The sequence below is a fragment of the Phyllostomus discolor genome, chromosome 6 (assembly GCF_004126475.2).
Source record: "Phyllostomus discolor isolate MPI-MPIP mPhyDis1 chromosome 6, mPhyDis1.pri.v3, whole genome shotgun sequence".
NCBI lineage: Eukaryota > Metazoa > Chordata > Mammalia > Chiroptera > Phyllostomidae > Phyllostomus > Phyllostomus discolor.
Window position 1 is genome coordinate 36,478,331 of NC_040908.2, and position 14,842 is coordinate 36,493,172.

General features: G+C 44.0%; 1 protein-coding gene across 6 annotated transcripts in view; it reads left to right on the forward strand.

Moving 5' to 3' along the window:
* The window catches only part of CCDC85A (coiled-coil domain containing 85A), a 167,163-nt gene that overhangs the window by 2,061 nt on the left and 150,260 nt on the right, over nt 1-14,842 (forward strand). For all 6 annotated transcript variants that reach the window (XM_028517644.2, XM_028517645.2, XM_028517647.2 and 3 more), the window contains exon 2: nt 8,599-9,556. In XM_028517644.2, the coding sequence (XP_028373445.1) occupies nt 8,599-9,556 (958 nt within the window). The remainder of the gene's footprint in view (nt 1-8,598; nt 9,557-14,842) is intronic.

Here is a 14,842-nt window from a genome sequence, read left to right on the forward strand (position 1 = left end):
TTCCTCTCATTGTTCTGCTTTTGTTTATAGGAAGCCAGACACAAACGAAATCACTACAGGGACCTTAGGGAGCAAATTCCTACAGGCACATGGTGTTCTTGTCCCCTTTCCACTCCCACCCACTTCGCCGCTGTGGACTCTTTCTTCATTGCCTCAGCTCTCCAGCTCTGTTGTTCTGGGGCTGAGAGGAGTGGGCGGAGCAGAATGTCAGATGCTCACCTGGGTGGAGATGGCAGCAATGGACTGTCATATAGCCCCTAGAGTGGGTGCAATTAGGGAGATCGCACGTCGGAAAAATCCCAAGGCTTACTCTTTCCTTTGGCTTAATTCATTGCTAATAGAAAATTTATTAAGGACCAGACTCTTGTGGGATTAGACAGATTGCTGAAGTGGGAAGATCATCTCAGAGGTGAGTTTGTATCTAGAATACTCATTTGCCAGGAGGATGAGCTTGGGTAATTAATTTCTCAGAGCCTCATTTTACTTATCAGTACAATGCAATGATAATAACCATCTCCAGACATCAAAAATACAACTAAACTACAGAACAACTGTAATTCAGAGCAGCCTGAATTCTAGCTGAATGGAAGTCCTACAACTAAGGATATGAAAGACAAGTCACATTGGGACAGGTAGAAGGGATATAGACTAGGAACCGGCTGGTCCCATACCTACACATGAAGGAGGAAAATCGGGAATGATATCTCCACTGCAGATGTCCACCCTGAGGAGCAAGGGTTCCCAGTTTCCCACACCAGGCTCCTGAGCCTAGGGTTCCAGTGTCAGAAAGAGAAGCCCCTGTAACTTCTGACTGCAAAACCCAGCAGGGATTGTGGCTGAGTGATACTGAATGCCAGGCATTCCTGTTAAAGGGCCTGCACATGGACTACGATTCACTCCCTCTGAGTTCCAGCGCTGCGACAGCAGCTTGCAAGGCACCAGAGGCATATGGGGAGGAACAGAAATGTTTGGCATCAGGGTGAGGAACACCCAGGTTAGAGGAACAGCTTTTTCCCAGACAGAAGTGATGGCAGAGGCCATTGTTCCTTTTCTGAGCCCTTCTACCACAGAATTGGCAGGCTGGTGCCATATCTGAGTCTCCCTCAACCTGTTTATCACTGTTCGCTGCCTTTTTGATTCCTGGAGACCCTGCTCCAACAACTTTTGGTTCCACCCAAGCTTTTTCCAATGACTTTTGCAAAATAATGGCCTGTCTTCTCTCATCCTTCATACTTTCCTGAGATTTTGCAAACAAGCAGCATTTGGCTTTGGTGTGTCCTTTACTACTTGCTAAGTGGCTTTAGGCTTGGCCCTAGTGGCAGCTGGCATTGATTCACAGCTTGGCCTCTCCTGGGCACCACCAAATCTAGCACAAATGTCAGCCATCTGTGGATCACTCTGTAGTTCATGCCTGTGGCTCCAGGAAGAACACAGGCAGAGACCTTGGCCTGCACTTCCTTGGGGGCCTCAGAGTCAGTGCACCCAGTGGGCAGCTTCAAACCATATCAAAGCACCACCCAACCACCTCCACAAGCAACACACTCAGGGGGCAGACTCAGTGGGCACCAGAGCCCCACTGAAGTCCTGCTCTGTGGGATGGGTCCCTACACAGCTAACTGTGGTCACAGCCAGTCCTTGTAGCCAAATGGCCTGAAGGTAAATCCCTCCCATTGAAGTGCCAATAGCAATCAAGGTTCTACAACTGGAGGGGAGTGCACCTGGAATGCTCAGCTGGGATGAATGGGGGGGCTGTGCCACTGGACCCTATTGGATACCTGCTACATTACGCTACTTTACCAAGCCTTGGAGACATAGAAGCTCTACCTAATACATAGAAACAAATACAGGGAGGCTGCCAAAATGAGGGGGCAAAGAAACATGGCCCAAATTAAAGAATAAAACAGAACTCCAGGAAAAAAAACAAACAAACCCTAAACAAAATGGAAACAAGCAATCTACTAGATGCAGAGTTCAAAACACTGATTATAAGGATGCTTACTGAACTTAGGGGAAGAGTAGATGAAGTTAGAGAGGACTTCAACAGCATAAAATAGGACGTGGAAACCATAAAAAAGAACCAGTTTGAAATGAAGAATACACTAACTGAAATGAACAATAATATACAGGGAACCAACAGCAGAATAGATGAAGATGAGAATCAAATCAGTAGTTTGGAATATAAGGAAGCAAAAAACCCCAAAACAAAACAAAACACCTAAGCAGAACAGCAAAAATAAAAAAGAATCTAAAAAAATGAGCATTGTGCAAAAAAACCTCAGGGACGACTGACTTCAAGTGCACCAACATTCACATCATGGGATTGCCCAAAGGAGAAGAGAAAAAGCAAGAAGTTGAAATTCTTTTTTAAAAAATTATGATGGGAAACTTTCCTAACCTGATGAAGGAAATAGATATACTAGTCCAGGAAGTGCAGAGAGTCCCAAACAAGATGAATCCAAAGAGGCCCACACCAAGACACATAACTAAAAATGCAAAAGGTTAAAGGCAGAGAGAGAATCTTAAAAGCAGCAAGAGAAAAGCAGTTAGTTACCTACAAGGGAGCTCCCACAAGATTGTCAGTTGATTTCTCAACAGAAACTTTGTAGGCCAGAAGGGATTGGCAAGAAATATTCAAAGTGATGAAAAGCAAGGACCTACAACCAAGATTATCCAGCAAAACTATCATTGAGAATTAAAGAACATATACAGATCTTCCCAGACAAGAAAAAGCTAAAGGAGGTCATCACCACCAAACCCTTTAACCTACAATATTAAAGGGTCTTCTTTAAGAAGAAGACTATAAAAAAAGATAAAAAATATGAACAATAAAGTGGCAATAAGTACATATTTATCAACAATTCAATCTAAAAAACAAAATAAATGAATAAGCAGAAGAGAAAGACTCAGATACAGAGAATGTTTTGATGGTTGCCAGATGGGAGGGGGGTGTGGAGGATGGGTGAAAAAGGTGAAGGGATTAATAACTACAAATTGGTCATTACAGAATAGTCATGGGGATGTAGGGTACAACATAGGGAATATAGTCATAAATATTCTAATACCTATGTATGGTGTCAAATGGGTGTGAGGTTTAGCGGGATGATCACTTAGTAAATTATATAATGTCTAATCACTGGGCTGTACCCTGAAACTAATATAATATTGTATGTCAAGTGTAACTGGAAAATCAAAAATGATTTTAAAAAATAACTGTCTCTCTGGGGGTTGTGAAAATAAGTTATGATAATGTAGGGGAAGGTTTAACATTGAACTTGATTTCAAAAAATGGTAATTTTTCTCACCAGGAGGGGACACATCTCCAGGATCTGGGTTTAATAGGCAAAGTTGAAATAAAAGTATAGTTTGTAACCCTCCCATTTAATCTTCTATGTTTTGAACTGTAAGGTGGCTTGGAAGAGTTCAATCAATTACTTAATAGTACGGAGCATTGATATAATAGTTCAGAAATACTTGGAAGTACTTTTAGCTTTTTGGATTGGCTGTGTGTGTGAGTCAGGTTGTGAGCAGTGGGGGCCTGGTCTTCATTCCACTAGCCTCATTTAGAGAAATACCTATTAGGCCAGTTAAATAAAGGTGGTCACACCCCAAGCAGGGGAGTCTCCTGGTGGTCTAGCTTTGTGATCTGGCATAAAAAGACTTTGCAGCCCACCTCCTTATCAAGTTCAGAAATGATGGGGTCTGATTATTTTCTGAAACAGCCTCTACTTTTCCTTCGTATCATCCCTGGACAGCTGCAAGGTGGTATCTCCAAGACCTCTAACCCACCTCCCAGGGGGCTGTACCAAGTCCCTGCTGAGAGGCCAATCTTCTCCCTCCTCTTCAGCATCCCCACTCAGAGCCCCCTGGACACCACAGTGATCTGTAGATCTGTAAATGTGGCTGGCTGAATAATTCTGGAAGGAAGGGATTCTTCTTTTTCCTGATGATTTGGGATTCTCAGTTGAGGACTGTAAATTTAGGGTAATTAAGGCCATAACACTTTTTTCTCTTTTATGCCCTTTGTCTTTGAAATTGGACCTAAATATTTTCAAGATTACTGGGTGGTACTGTAGCCATAGACGTGGGGAGATGGGAGCATCAGTTCTTTTCCTTTGAGGGGTCTGTGGCTCTGTGCAGCCACTGGCTGATTTGTGTTTAAACATTTAGGAGGTAGTGCATTGTGGGGCGGTGGAAAGACAAAGGATTGGGCAAACTGTTAACCTCTTTGAACCTCAGTTTTCTCATCTGCTAACTGGGAACATTAATTCCACATGAAGATTGATGAGGATTAAATGATATGTAGCTGAAGTAACGTCACTGCGCTTAAATGGCTCTCTGAAGGTCATACAGATGTAAACGGTCAAAACAGGCTGACTTTCCTCCCCTTTGGCTAGCTCACATTTTCTGGATGGAATGTCGTTCTGAAAGGGATGGAGAAAGGAGATTAGACTTTTGATGTTGTAAGGAACTGGATTCCTGAGAGCCACGTCAGTGCATTGCTGACCACATACCAATGCTCCGGCTTCTCTGACCTGGATTTTTAGGAGGTGGGGGTAGGTTTGGGGCAACTGGGTCTCTGCCGCATGTTAATTTTCCTCCTTCTCCCCAACACACCAATTTCCCATCCTGCAATGATGAAAAAGGACAAAACAATTCTTCTTTAACCACAGATGCAGTACTTGAGAGTCTTATGAAAATAAAACTTTGGGTTGTGTGCTATGAGATGATTTAATCTTTTACAGGTCCACTTTAAGCAGCAGGATAACATCTGATGGCTTGCAGCAATGTTAGAAGGGCACTTAGTGTTTTGAGGAAGAAAGCCCAAGTTCTGATGTGACAGATTTAAAGAAGCTGGCTCACAAGTTTATTATCATCAGGCTGGTTGCTTAGCTGCTCATCAGGAGGCAAAAGAAATAGCTCAAAATTGGAAAGTAAATAATATTGCCAAGAAAACTAATAGTGGGAAGGAGGAAGCTGGGATAAAGGAAAGTGAATGGGCCCATACCCATCCTTTTCTCCCCCAAGTGGAATGCTGAGAAGTGCTTGTTTCATTCACTCCATTTGGAAAGGGCATTAACTCCTTGAAGCCCACAGTAGCACAAGTCCTGCTTACTTCCCATTTTGGAGAAACCAGGGACAGTTGTTGGATCGTCAGAGGGAAGTAATTTCAGATGGACGTTTAATTAGATGAAGAAGAACATATTTATTTGAACTCTCTATGAAATGCTGGGATTGAACTAAGTGTAGAATAAATTTTGAAGCTTAGAAAGATTAATTATGTTTAGTATTATTTTCTCAGAATATCCATGGCTTCTGATTTCCCCTAAAGTATCAGTGTCAAGGCATAATTTATTCTGTTATTATTGTACACTGCAACATAGCAGGACTTGCTGCAAATAATAATAAGAAATCTTTTCTCGGTAGCTGGAGCTGTATTCTGTTTTGACCACAAGCCTAGGGCTTTAAAGGGTTGGTCAGTCTGTAAACACATATTAGGTGTTTGCCCTATACAAAGCACCATGCCAGGTGTGTCCGATATGCAAGAAGGACATTGGGATGTACTCTGCCCTTCACAAGCTATCTACATTAGAAAAGAAAAAAATGATGCCCAATGAGTGCCCTAGCTAGTGTCTTACAGGCAATTATCAGAGAGTGAAAATATTACTTATTTCTTTCATTCATTCATTCATTCATTCACTCATGCCTGGTGCTGCTGTAATCCACGTGCCGTTCAAGGGTTGGGGCAATCTTCTCAGGGGACTTTCTCTAATAAATTCATGTAAGGGAAAAGATAGTATTTTTTAGCTGGAAAACTAGACCAAATCAGGGTTCAAAGTTAGCTGACATAGAGGAAGCTAAAGGTGGAAAGGCAGGAGGAAGCCTTTCTGGCCTGGCCATGCGTTTATTCATTTTTCTCTGCCAAAGGGGAGGTGCTGTGTGTTGCTATGCAGGAGAGATGTATCCTGCAGGGAGTGTTTGTGATCAGTCTGGCCCAGAGAGCTTGGATTGGAGTGGGTGAGGGGCAGACCGAGGGGTGGGGGCAGACCAGTCCAGGGAGGCCAGGTGAGAGGCTTTTGGAAATGCCAGGCCTGAGGTCAGAAAGTGGCAAGGGGAAACAAAAGAAATAGGTGGGCGTTAGAGACAAGGAAACAGGCGTTGGTAATGGCAAGAGTGAGCACTGGAGTTGAACACTGGGCTGCACAGATGCCCTTCTCCCTCAGGCCTTGGGAATCACGCTCCTCTTTGGTCTCGTGACTGTTGCGAGGTGTGGGGCGTGGTTGGCAGATGTTTTCTAGTTCATTTTTCTAGTCAGTAGCAGGGGAGGTATTGGAATCAATCTGAATTTAAGAGAATTACGTCCCCTCTCTGGGCACCACTAGTTCTGGATTGGATAAGAGTCACAGCTGGAGGTTTTCAGGGTTTGTAAAGCAGGGAAATCTTCGGTAGCAGCCTCTGTTTCACCCCCACCAAGCCATGGTGCTTCAAGAAACAAGTTACCTTTCTACTATATGTGTGAATGGAGACTAAATGGGGACTGCTCAATTTAATTGTGAAATTCATTGGTTTCGGGTATCAACGGTGGGGGTGCCTTGTTTTGGATACACAGCGGGGAAAGAATAGATAGTGGGGGGGGTTTCCACCCTCATGACTTGTCTGATGAGGATGGAGACAGGACTAATTGCCACACTCAAATGTGTCACTTGATCATATGTGACTACAAACTGTAGTAAGTGCAACAGTTTGCTGAAGTCTAAGGGGTAATGGTAGAGCACAGAAGGGGACTTCCTACAGATTGGCAGTGGTGGTCAGGGACGGCTTCTGTGGTGGAGCAACAAAGGAAGACCTGGAAGTTGTGTGGAAGGTTGGGGGAAGGCATTCCAAGTGAGAGAGGGGAAGGGCTTATCTCACGAGGCCTCGAAACAAGGCCAGTGTTGGGGTGCAGAGCATGTTGGGAAGGGCATATTCTCACCTTCTCAACTGCCTCCATGTGTCCAGACCACCATCACTGCCCTCTACCTGAACCAGCCCAGTAGCCTCCTAGCTGGTCTCTGGGCTTCTATACTTTCCTGTCTGCACTCCTCTAGCCATCAAGCCAGTCTCTTTTCCACACAAAACTGTGGTGATTCTTTACAAAAGGAATGATAGCATGTCGCTCCTCTGTCCTCTGCTTGCTAGCAACCCAAAGTCCTTCCTGTGGCTGACAAGGCCCCGTGTTGTCTGGCCCCTGACACCTCTCTGACCTCTTTCCCAGCTCTGCCTCCTTGCTCACCTCACTTTCTACAAGCGGATCTCACTGCATCTTGAGCCACATTTGTCCTAGGGCTTTTATACTTGACCTTCTCTCTGCCTGGTATCATCTCTCAAATACCTGTTTGCTCCTTTGCTGAAATGTTTTTCCTCTTGGTAGAGTTGCCATCTGTAAAATAAATAGATACATAAATAAATTGGTATTCTTTAATCTGCTTTAGTGTCTTCCCAGCACTTTTTACTACATGACATTATGTTCTATATTTGCTCTTTGCCAGTCTTTCCTACCAGAATGAAAGCTGTAGGATGTCGAGGTCTTTGCTGCATCCATTGGTATATTGCAAGCATGTGGACTGGTACCTGGGACATAAGAGGTGCTTACTAAATATTTGTGAATGAACCAATGACTCACCATTCATGTTGGAGAAGTAGGCCAGGCCAGGGCATTGACAGCCTTGTGAGCCTTGAAGGATTTTGCACTTTATCCTAAGGGCAATGAGAAGCTATTAAAGGTTTTAAGCATGGACATGATGAGATGAGATAAATTTTGGAGTTGTATTTCAGAAGATTCAGTTGGCTCAGAAGTAGAAAGCAAGAGAGAAGGTTCTTAATAAAGAGCAACAGGACAGGTGAGGTGGCATTTGCTGTTGAGAGGTGCAATTTGGGGAGGGGACTTTGAATATGACCCAAGAGCTCAGCATTGCTGTGTTTCATGTGAGCCACCTGGGAGAGGTGCAGGGGGTGTGGCGAGTGGGGGCTGCATGTGCAGGGCTGAAAGGGCACTAGAGGGCAACTATGCTGTTCTCTGAGTGGGGGAATCGGGGCTGTTTACCTGTGTCATGGGCTGGAAACAGAGGCAGTGCTCGTTGGAGCTGATGGAAAGCCTGTTAGCTCCAAGCTTCTGCGCATTTTGCAAGTCACAAACAGCCACCTTTCTTCCTTGAAGGTGGGACTGGGGAGCGTTTTTTGTTTATTTTTTCCTGATTTCCTGTTAATTAACAGGCTGCTCCCTGAATACTAAAATACTGAATGAATGACCTTGAACAAGACAAAATTTGCAAGTTCCAGTTTTTTCTTCCGTAAAAGAACCATAATAATCATTATTCCCTAAGTGGTTTGGTGAAAATTAGATGGGATAATACACGTAGAGCATTAGGCAGGGAGCATAACTAAGACCCGTTGTTTTTATTTTTGTGGGCAGCTGCATACCTGAAGCTTCCTCTCAGCTCCTCGACTCCTCCCCAAACAGTACAGAGAATTCACCAATTCTTAGCTCCTTCGCTCCAAGGAGTCAGCCTATGGAAGCCTCATATGTGCACCTGTCATGAATGGCTGTTTCTCTCTTTTCAGGATATTAACCAGAAACTCCAGGAGGACAACCAGGAGCTGAGGGACCTCTGCTGTTTCTTGGATGACGACAGGCAGAAAGGCAAGAGGGTGTCCCGGGAGTGGCAGAGACTGGGTCGCTTCACCGCGGGGGTGATGCACAAGGAAGTGGCCTTGTACCTGCAGAAGCTGAAGGAGCTGGAGGTGAAGCAGGAGGAGGTGGTGAAGGAGAACATGGAGCTCAAGGAGCTGTGCGTGCTGCTGGATGAGGAGAAGGGCGCGGGCTGCGCGGGCAGTCGCTGCTCCATCGACAGCCAAGCCAGCCTGTGCCAGCTCACCGCCTCCTCGGCGCCCTGCGTGCGCGATGTGGGCGATGGTAGCAGCACCTCCAGCACGGGCAGCACCGACAGCCCCGACCACCACAAGCACCATGCGAGCAGTGGCAGCCCCGAGCACCTGCAGAAGCCCCGGGCCGAGGGTAGCCCTGAGCACGCCAAGCACAGGAGCACTAGCCCAGAGCATCTACAGAAACCCAGGGCCTCTGGGACCCCCGATCACCCCAAAGCACTCAAAGGACCCAGCCCTGAGCACCACAAGCCCATGTGCAAGGGCAGCCCTGAACAGCAAAGGCACCCGCACCCAGGGAGCAGCCCTGAAACACTGCCCAAGCACGTGCTGAGCGGGAGCCCAGAACACTTCCAGAAGCACAGACCTGGGGGCAGCCCTGAGCACGCCAGGCACAGTGGAGGGAGCCCTGAGCATCTTCAGAAACATGCCCTCAGTGGGAGCCTGGAGCATCTACCCAGAACCAGGGGCACCAGCCCAGAGCACCTCAAACAGCATTTTGGGGGCAGCCCTGATCACAAACACGTGGGCGGAGGCGGTGGAGGCAGCGGAGGAGGCAGCAGGGAAGGTACCTTGCGGAGGCAGGCGCAAGAGGAAGTGTCACCCCATCACCGGAATGTCTACAGTGGCATGAACGGTGGGTCAGTACGTGCCGGGGAAACGCTTTGGCTGGGCCAGCTTGGTAGAGAGTTCTGAGTGATAAAGGGAGTTCCAGCCACTTGAGAAAGTGGGGGGTGGGGTGGAAGGCAAACTAATATTTGTCCCCAAATCATGATGTAGGTTTCTACCCACCCTCCCATTGGTTTTAGTTCACACAATTATCAGTCCAAGAAGCTTGGAGAGGACTAGGAGGCGTTAGGGGAGGGAGAGGAACAATAATTCCATGGGACCCTGAGTAATCAGGGTGAGATTTAGGGGTACTGAAGATAAAACCAGAACGAGTCTAAGATTCTTCCATCTTGAACTTGAACGTTTTCCTAGTTGTGTGCAGTTTCCTGCTGGGGCTTGCTTGTGGAGCGGGTGACCAACAGGGTTTTGAATCCAGTCAATAGTTTGTGTGCAGGAAGAAATGAATATTTGTTATGAAAGCAATAGCATCATTAAAAGCAAATATAGTGTTCCTAAACAGACTTGATGCTGGGTTGCCTGAGTGCTTTAAAATATGCCTTAACTTGACCTTGGGAATTTTCATTGTGTTGCGAGCCTTAACATGACTCTGTAACTTTACTTTCCATCTAAAATGCATCAAGTATATCCCTTCCCCACTCACTCAAAACCCACCCAGTCCTCCTACCAAACTCCCTGTAATGTATTCTGAATAGTGCACTCCGTACCTTACAAAAGAAATCTTCTTCCGTTGCTTAAATGTTCCTTTTTAAAAATGTGCAGATGTGTTTGGACACTCCTTTGGTTTCCAAAGCATAATATCCACTGCATTTGCTGAAGTGGCTCTAAACCCAAGTTTTTAAACCTTTTAGAAGAGATTTAATTTTCTGCATCTTGGTTCTGAAACCACTTTGAACTCAAGAGGGAAAAAAATCGTTTCTTTAAAAAACAAACAAAAATCCTCACAGTCCTTTTATGTTACTTATGGTTGAGTTGGAACTAAAATGATTGGTTTTATAAACCATGGGCTTTTTTCAAACTCAAAATATCTGAGCTTTTTCACTTTGCTTGAAAGCTGCTCTGGAGTCAACAGTCAGCTTTGAGCAGTGGTGGCTTCCAATTTTAGCAGTGACACAATGGGGTAAATTTTCAGTATTGTCCTTGGGGATTTACCTGTTGGGTTCCATTTCATCCCAGCCCTTTCCTTGTAGTGCTGAAAACTGACTCCTGGAGCTGGGCTTGTAGTGCATCCAATGTTCTCTTCAGCACAAATGGAACTAGAAAGGGGCCGGGCGGGGGGGGGGGGGTGGTAGATAGGATGATCGGTTGCTTGTGTTGGGAGATGGAGGGAGCAAGAGGCCAGTTCACCTGTTGTGCGGAGGCCTCCTGGCTGGCTGGGGCTTCGCAGTTCATATTGCTCCTTCACTCACTCTTTCCAGGAGAGGGGAGATGCTGCCTGGCGCCTGTGGGCAGCCTGGGCTGTGCAGTTCTCCCAGGGATTTAATTCACAAGAAAAGATTTTAGGTGCAATCTTTAAACAATGCCTGTCACAAAGTAACGCATGCCTTTCAATAAGGGGACCCTGCATCATGACTTCTCACCTGGATTCAGATAAACTCATGGTTCCAGCCAATGTGTTTTAAAATTTAACAATTTTATTTAGTTAAAAATTTGATGCATCATGTAGAACGCTACTATATTTCATTTTTTGTTTACTTTTCTCATTCTAAAGTGACAGATCTTCTTTTGACAGTTGATATCCTCACCAAGGAATATTTATAGTACATTGGCATTATGTTTTTATTTCAGTAATTAATTGGGAAATGAAGTGGCACAATGTTCATGGATCATCAGCCTGTAAACTTAGGCATTGGTAGCTTGTATTTATCGGGACGTTACAAATTAGTTTTTGATATGGGTGGTAAGACATGATCTTTCATTACAAATCACCACACACTTTGGTTGAGTCATTGACTTGTAAACAGACAGGAACCAGTAGCAAGGGTCTTCTCAAATTGGAGATTTGCCGAGTCATGTGCAGAGTCATTCTGTTTGGTGTTGGTGTGAGACACGAGCATTTTGATGAGTACTTGCATGTTTTTATATGAACAAAAAGCAGGTGAAACCAAGTGGAAGTGTGTCTGCATTGTGGCAGAATGAAACAGAGGTGGTGGGATACCGTCCTCCTTGTAAGGACAGACATTCCCGCCAAGAAGACACACATGTACACACTGAAGGAACGTCAGTGAAAACAATTGCTGTTTCAGTTGACTCTGCCTTGAGCATCTTTAAATCTTGTGCCTTCAGTTGCATTAAGTAGTTGAGGAAATAGACCTCCAAGAGTTTCCTTGGATTAAAACAGTTGGCTTAATTTTCAACTGGATGCAAAGAGGAATTTTAGGTGTTTTTCCTCCCTTAAAACTCTCTAACACTGTGTAGCCATTTTTAAATTAGTAGCCAGTTAAAAAACAACACAGGCAAAGACAAGACAAACAAAAAAATCCCTGTAAATTGGGGAAAATGCTCATGAATGCATTTACTTGTTTAAAAGTTTTTATTCAACTATTTCTTCTCAATTTGTAGAGAGTTCCATTTGCAAAGAGGAAGTAGATTCAACACTTATCACATCTAGACATTAAGGCATTTGTCTATTCATTCAAGTTACTTGCTGTATTCCAGATTTGTAAATTAAGTAATTGAATAGCCACTTTTAGCTGTAAATACAAACTGATAGTCTCCTTGAGAATGGGGAATTCATTTACTTGACTCCATTGAAATCCGAGGTTGGACTGAACTTTGTTAAGTGAAAGTGTTCCCTTGCACGGTGAGTCCAAGGGGTTTTGCTTCCAGATGTCAGCTGGCAGATCTTTGCTTTTTAACAGAGAACTCTGCAGCCCAGGTCGTGGGTGTCGTGGATGACCCAGGTTCTTTGAGCAATAACAGCTCTGCGACATTGTTAGCCTTCCAGACAGAGATGGCTCTGATCATCAGGCCCTTCTTTACAAGTAGTCCACCCAGGGGACACTAGGAATCCAGTCGAAGAGTAATAGAGTTTTAATAATAGAGGCACATATTCTTGGTTATCAGCAACTGAACAAAATTCATAGAAGAAACATTACTCTTTATTTTACTTTTTATCGTCTTTCTTCTAAAAACATTGTTCAGTTATCCTTAATTTGACATTGTTGAGCATGTTCCAGGGCATAGTAGCTTCATGTTCCCCTTCAGCATCATCTAGCCAGTGAGAGCACACATGGGGACGTTCTTCCCTCTTATTGGACAAGGTCCATTTAGAACTACATTTGGCCTTGCGGGGTGCGGTGTCAGGGTGGCAAGTCTCCTGCCTGAAAGCTTCTTATTGTCTCTTGTTTTTTGTGAGAGTATCTCTTGAGATAGAAAGAGTGGGCTCTTTCTCCCACTGGTTCTTTCGCTGGAGCAGGATTTCTCAGCAGCAGCACTGTCCACATTAGAGACCACATAATTCTTTGTTGTGAAGGGGTTGTCTTATGTGCTTTAGGAGGTTTAGCAGCATCCTGGGCTCTACCCACCAGCTACACCCAATGGTGACTAATTAAAAATGTCCTCGGCTCCTGCCGGATGTTGTTCCCAGGGAATGGGCAGAATTGCCCCAGATTCAGAACCACTGTTTTGGAGCAGTGTTTTCCAGCGTAGCTGCAGATTAAAATCACTGTGGTAGCTTCAAAAAAATACTAGTGCCTGGGCCCACACTCCGATGCAGATTGAACTGGTCTGGCACTGGGACTTGGCATGTTGCAAAACATTGTTCCTCAGGTGATTCTAATGAGCAGAGCCGGTGAATCCCATTGCTTTAGGTGACTGATGGTTGTATAAGACGGGCTGGTATGAGTGAAGCTCTCAAATACCCAGGCTTCCTGGGAAGAGGAAAGTTAACTTTTCCTTTGCTGAAATGAGCTCTGGGACTAAGAAGGCCTGACCCAAGCAGGTACTATAAAACTTCACCCCTCTCAACCCAGAACAAGGCTATCTGCTAATGCACTTAGGGGGCGTAGGCTTTGAAAATTTGAGTTTTTGCAGGGTGTAATTTTTAGGTCAATTTGTGGAAACTGTGGCATATGAATAGTTTAAGATTACTTTTTTAAGCCTTCACAGCCAGATGGAAAAAAGAACAGGAGTTTCTAACCCATTTACAGTAGATGCCAGTGGTGTGTGTAGATCATGTGACATATGCAATGCTAATGCATTTTCCCCACAAGAGAATCCTGCATTTCAAGTCACGCAGTTTGTAGGCTTCACCCTGGGTTTTAAGACTGCTCCTTATTCTCTGTTGAGGTTATTAATGAGTGAACAAAAACTCTGACAGCACAAAATGGCCTTGTGTGTGGAGGGGTAAGAACCCATGTGTGGAGAAGCCCAGCAGGATTTTTCTGAAACGAGGGTGTCTAAATTAAGTAGTAGTGCAGTATAGTATGATTAATTACTCTCATAAATCTCATATTTAGAAAACATCATAACATCACTTGTGAATGAATCTGGACAATAGAAATTGAATGTCTCTCAGGAGAAAAATTTCAGTGGTGACTATGCCAGAGCTGGTTTTAACTGAGGACCTCTGAGTATAATTTCTGTTGTGTGAACAGACACGGAGATGGTTAAAGAACTAGGTACCATATTTTTCAGACCATAAGATACACCTAGGTTTTAGAGGAGGAAAATAGGAAAATTTTGAAGCAAAAAAATGTGGTAAAATGTTTAATAACATAAACAACATAATATTTCACCAATGTAAATGTAAACAGAACTCAACAGCAGCATTAATAACCATTGTTCTTCCCAAATTTGGGGCAGGGAGTGCGTCTTATAGTCTGAAAAATACGGTAATGGGGGGGATTTTGCTCTTCAAACTTCAATATGGTAATTTGGTAGCACTTTGATAGGACATCAATTTAAGAAGCCTTGAAAATTGGATCAATTATTGTACCATACTTGTGTGTGCACATTGCATGTACCATAAGAATATATTAGTATATATTTTTATTTAATGACAGAAACTTACCATTGAGAATATTTTGCAATTTCTTAAACTATATCTGAGAGGCAAAGTATTATTAGAAAACTTAGATGCCTTAGAAAGGTATTTTCTAGGAGAATGTAAGGTTTTCGACTCTACTGGAAATAATAGCACAAAGCTGTAAACATTTTTTAAATCTAGGGGATTCTTTTCCTCATTCTCCAAAGGAGATTTCCTTTATGTATATTATATATAGGTGTGTATGTACCTGTAAAGTTAGTATATATTTACTAACTTTAATATTGCATCTGAACAATGTCAACCATT